The sequence below is a fragment of the Cicer arietinum genome, chromosome 6 (assembly GCF_000331145.2).
Source record: "Cicer arietinum cultivar CDC Frontier isolate Library 1 chromosome 6, Cicar.CDCFrontier_v2.0, whole genome shotgun sequence".
Taxonomy (NCBI): Eukaryota; Viridiplantae; Streptophyta; class Magnoliopsida; order Fabales; family Fabaceae; genus Cicer; species Cicer arietinum.
Window position 1 is genome coordinate 11,054,197 of NC_021165.2, and position 5,326 is coordinate 11,059,522.

The window sequence follows — 5,326 nt, forward strand, 5'->3', positions numbered from 1 at the left end:
AGGTGGTTGGCCCCTATCATGCATCTCACAAACAAGCTGCAAAGCATATGTAATTCTCCCTGATTTGCAGAAACCATCAATGAGGGAACTGTAAGTTACCACATCAGGAACAATTTTTTTGGACTGCATTTCTTTGAAGAGGTTCATGGCTTCATCAACCATGTTAATCTTACAAAGTCCATTAATCATGATACTATAGCTCCTAACGTCAGGAGCCACTCCCCTTTGGGCCATAATGTTGAGTATACTCTTAGCCTTGTTCACTTCATTAATTAGGAAATATCCATCCATTAAACAGTTGTAAGTAACAATATCTGGTTTTATGTCTTTTTTCAACATCACGGCAAACACATTTTTAGCTTCTATCAACTTCCCTTCCTTACAAAAAGCATCAAGCAATATATTAAAAGTATACACATCCTGGTTGATGTTTTCCAATGTCATTTTTTTTAACAAAGCAATTGCTTCTTTTAATTGACCCATGATGCAAAAGCCACTAATTAGTGTATTGTAAGTGACAACATTAGGAGAAATTCTCTTGACAACCATTTCAGAATATATATCACATGCATCAGAAACAAGTTTATCTTTGCACATACTATCGATAATTGTGTTGTACATTACCACATCTGGGTGAACCAATTTTCCATCAACTCGTCTCAGCAACTCTAGAGCTGCTCTTGTTTCTCCAACTTTACATAACCCATTGATCAAAGTCCCGTAACTAACTTGATCCAACTGAAATCCTTGTGCTACCACCTTGTCATGAAAGTGCAATGCTTTACGAACCTCACCTTTGAGACAAAAACCCTTGATGAGTGTGTTAAAAGTTATTGTATCAGGATGATAACCCCTTTTGAGAATCTTTGAGAAAACAGAGAAAGCAAAAGTGATATGACCTAATTGGCAAAAACAATTGATTAAGAGACTGCAAGTTACAAAGTCAGGGTTAATTCCCCTAATTTCCATTTGTTGAAAAAGGGAAATAGCAATTGAGTAATGCTTAGCTTTCACAATGGAACCTAAAATCTTGCCAAATTCAATGGGTGGTGGGGTAGGATTCTTATGGAGCAAAGAATTGAACAATGAAATGGCATTGTCAAGATGAGGATTATTGAATTGAGGGAATAAGGTTGAAGCTGAGAAGCAAAAAGAAGGAATGAAATTAAAAGGAAGAAACTTTTTGGGAATGAAAAGAGAAACAAACCTTAACCTAGTTGAAAACAAAAACATTGTTTGTTGTGGTTGCAGTGGCTGCGATAAACAAAATCTTCGAATTTCAGATCAAACTCACTTATATCTCTCGTTTATCACTTGAGATTGATTTTTGGAACCACAATTTTATCTTATTAAATAACTAAGTTGACATAAAATACAAATACTAATAATTAAATAATTGACTATTTTAAATAATAATTATTATTTATATTTTGCTAAATAACTTGCTAAATAATAATTATTTAAAAAGTTTCAACTATATCAAAAATACAATTTTGTCGTTTATAAATTTGACATTTTCAAAAAATTTAGGGTTACAATTGTTAATTACTCTAACTTTCTGCACTTAACTCAACTTCTTCAAATTTTTGTCATTTTGAAATATTTTTGATTTACAGAGAAGAAAAATTCACATAGAGATGCTTGAAATGAAATATGACATATAGAGAGAAGTTGAGTAAAAAGAAAATAAAGAAGAAAGAGATAAATGACGAGATCCGTAACATCAAGAAGAAGCAGTCTCAAAAGTAAACCGCATTTCAGAATGGCGGTTCCTTAGGCTTCCAACAAACCCTATCGTTTTCTCTTTCTCTAACCCTATCTTCTTTTTTCCATTCTCTCTTTTTCAGGTTTTTCATTGTTCTTAATTTCTCTTTATTAACTAATAATGTGTATCATCAATGATCGATCCTCTTTAATTGATTAATGTAGATCGTGTCACTATATGAAAGATTTTCTTCTTCTTCTTCTTCTTCTTCTTCTTCTTCTTCTTCTTCTTCTTCTTCTTCTTCTTATGGTGTTTTTTCTATTTTAGACGTATGTAATTTCATTTGTTCTTCATAATTCAAAATATATTGTCCAATCAAAGTAAAACTAAATGGTTACAGTCCTTATATCAAACACTTATTGGATCAATACTAACAACATAAAATAGGTACAAAATGATCATTGAAGTTTTCCACGACAATTACTTTTGTAAATTCCTTATGTGGAACCAGAATTGTACTTCACTACTTGGAATTTCAGCATTTCAAATAAGGAAGAATATGATTGAGGCATGTATATAATCTTAGTCCAAGTAACTTCATAGTTTGGATATTTATTGTTTACCACATAATATGACATAACTCATTTACCTGAAACATGTTAAAGGTCGGTGATACTAACATAAGGATATATCCATCATAACTTCAAGATTTAATGGGGACCACTCTAGCTTTTCGTGTAAAACTACAACCATCTTCAAAATAATGTTCTGTTAATGAAAGATTTCGTTTGTAAGAATTTACTTAAATGTAGTTGTTAATTAATTAGTTCTATATGGTAGGAAACAACGGGCACACAATCACTAATGCATGGAGTGAAACTAAACTTCTTATCAATGAAAACACGCACCAATTCAAGGAATTCCGAAATCAGTAAGTTGACCAACTCTTTACAAGTGTCTTCCAAATGTTGCAGTTATGATTTAGCCTGAGTATAGGTCAAGCGATTTTAATGATGTCGACCACTCATCTTTAGTTAGCAGATTTGTTTATAAGTAATCGTTTTTCTATTAAGTAGTAAATTTTCAATGAATGCATGTTACCTGCAATAGATGATATAGATAACTATATTTAAGGCATCCAACTACATACTCAGATCACATCTTCATCTCAATACACTTCACAAGAGAAGTTTATGTATATTGCTCAAGCTAAAACTCTTTGTTAAATCAAGGCTATTGGACATGTAACTATAATTTCATAACACTATTTTTATGTAGATATATTCATTATTTAATTGTTACAATTTTTTTAATTACAACATGGTTTTTAGGAAATGATTTGTGTCACTATGGCAACTCTTTCAAAGGTTGTGCCAGACAAATTCAGTTGGTTTTATCTTGGTTGCACTAATTGCACAGTCAAAGCTAAAGAAGGGATTACAAATTATCAATGTATATGTGGTGTTCAGGTTGACGAACCAATTCCAAGGTACATCAAACTTTAATAGATGGTGTTTTGTTTTTATTTTAGACGTATTTAATTTAATTTGTTCTTTATAATTCAAAATATATTGTTAAATCAAAGTAAAACTAAATGGTTACAATTTTCTAACTTATAGGCATGTGAAATAAAGTAGAAACAATTTGTATATTATTAAGTGTTAGTGTTACTATATGAAAGATTTTCTCTTAACGTTCATATAGGGATATAAATTTTTTCCCAAACTAAAAGCAAATAGTCCATAAGAGTAGTTCAATATTCAACCTTAATTTATCAGAATTTATAAATCAATATTACAGTTCTTATATCAAACACTTATTGATATCAATACTAACAACATAAAACATGTACAAAATGATCATTGAAGTTTTCCACGACATTTGCTTTTGTAAATTCCTTATGTGAGACTAGGATTGTACTTCACTACTTGGAATTTCAGCACTTCAAATGAGGAAGAATATGAATGAGGCATGTATATAATGCTTAGTCCAAGTAACTTCATAGTTTGGATATTTATTGTTTACCACATAATATGACATAACTCATTTACCTGAAACATGTTAAAAGCTAGTGATACTGACTTAAGGATATATCTATCATAACTTCAAGATATAATGGAGATCATTCTAGCTTTTCGTGTAAAACTTTAACCATCTTCAAAACAGTGTTATGTTAATAAGTCATGAACTGATGCTGCAATTAAGGAACAATATTAAACTGAAGAGGTATTCAAACCACATATTTCCTTATTGTATATTCTAATTGTAATACATTATATATATTAAAAACTGCACAACTTAAATTAATAGAAGTCAATTTTCAAAACACATCTAAAGGAGAACCAAGTCGTGAACTCCTTAGTCAAGAAATACTATTTGACACTGTAAGTATATCTACATCACTTTCTATAAGTGCATCATTTTGATAAATACATTCTAATTTCATAAATTTTTATGACAATAATCTAATTAATTCCTACAAATTTTATGAAATATGTAGTAATCATTACCAATGACAGGTGAAAACGATATTGAGAATGTACAGTCAGCTACATCGGCTAAAAGGCCTCCAATTGATGACCAACAAGATAATGGGGGTAACGATGCAATTGCGAGTGCCCAGCTATCATCATCAAAACCACTCGAGAATATCAAATGTAAATAGTAACTACAATGAAATTAAATGCTAGAAAGTAGATGATGACATCATGTTAAAAACTATTATTATGTATTGTAATCCTAAGGTCTAATTATATTTTGGTCTCACGAAGTTTGAATCATGGGATGTATATTCTCAAATTATGTATTGTTGTAAACACTAAACACAAATACACTTTTTGGTTCAATGTTATTATTATAGGATGAATGTTTAATTGATTAATGTCTTTAAGCACAGTAATATGAAAAATGTTGATATGTTGTCTATTGAAAAAATATAAACTAAGTGAAACTTTCATACTTTATAAATAATATATTACATTTTATTTTATGAACCAAACTGGTTCATTTATTTTAACAATTAATATCAATCAATAATGGCAATTCAGTACATTACGGTTCCTAAAATCAATTTTCTAATAAATTATTTTCTTTAATTATTCCATATGCAGACTTAAAAAAATAATACAACTATAGACATTGAAAGCATTTAAATGATCAACCTAACCTATAAATTTAGATCATCACTCACTTAATCAACTTTTCAATTAGTTAAAAGATGTTGCTCAATTATTTTGTAATTCAATATTGTACTTTAGACTAATCTATTGAGTATTCCATCATGGATATGCCACATTAATGTTTTACCATAATATACATAAATCTAATTTAGCAAATGTGCTTAGTTTTATAGTAAAGAATACAATTAACAATTTGGATATTTTTGTGTCAATTTTTGCAATAGAAAGACAATTTTCAATCATTATTATTTTGCTGAGATGGATCGTCAACTAACATTGAACATGTTATAGAAAGAATATACTATAGATGTTATAGAAAAAATATATTATAGAGAATGTAGTCCAACCACTACGCCAGAAATGACATTTAACAGCGCCTATTTTACAGCGCTTTCTAAACACAAGCGTTGTTGTAATTATATTTTAAAAATAACGGAACCTA

General features: G+C 29.7%; 1 protein-coding gene across 5 annotated transcripts in view; it reads right to left on the reverse strand.

Annotated features, from left to right (window-relative positions):
* LOC101492971 (uncharacterized) overlaps positions 1-1,322 on the reverse strand; it is a 61,217-nt gene extending 59,895 nt beyond the window's left edge. For 4 of the 5 annotated variants that reach the window (XM_073370410.1, XM_073370411.1, XM_073370408.1 and 1 more), the window contains exon 1: positions 3-1,322. In XM_073370410.1, the coding sequence (XP_073226511.1) occupies positions 3-1,233 (1,231 nt within the window). In that variant the 5' untranslated portion in view covers positions 1,234-1,322. The remainder of the gene's footprint in view (positions 1-2) is intronic. The other variant, XM_073370412.1, reaches the window with a different exon arrangement.
* Positions 1,323-5,326: the final 4,004 nt, after the last annotated feature.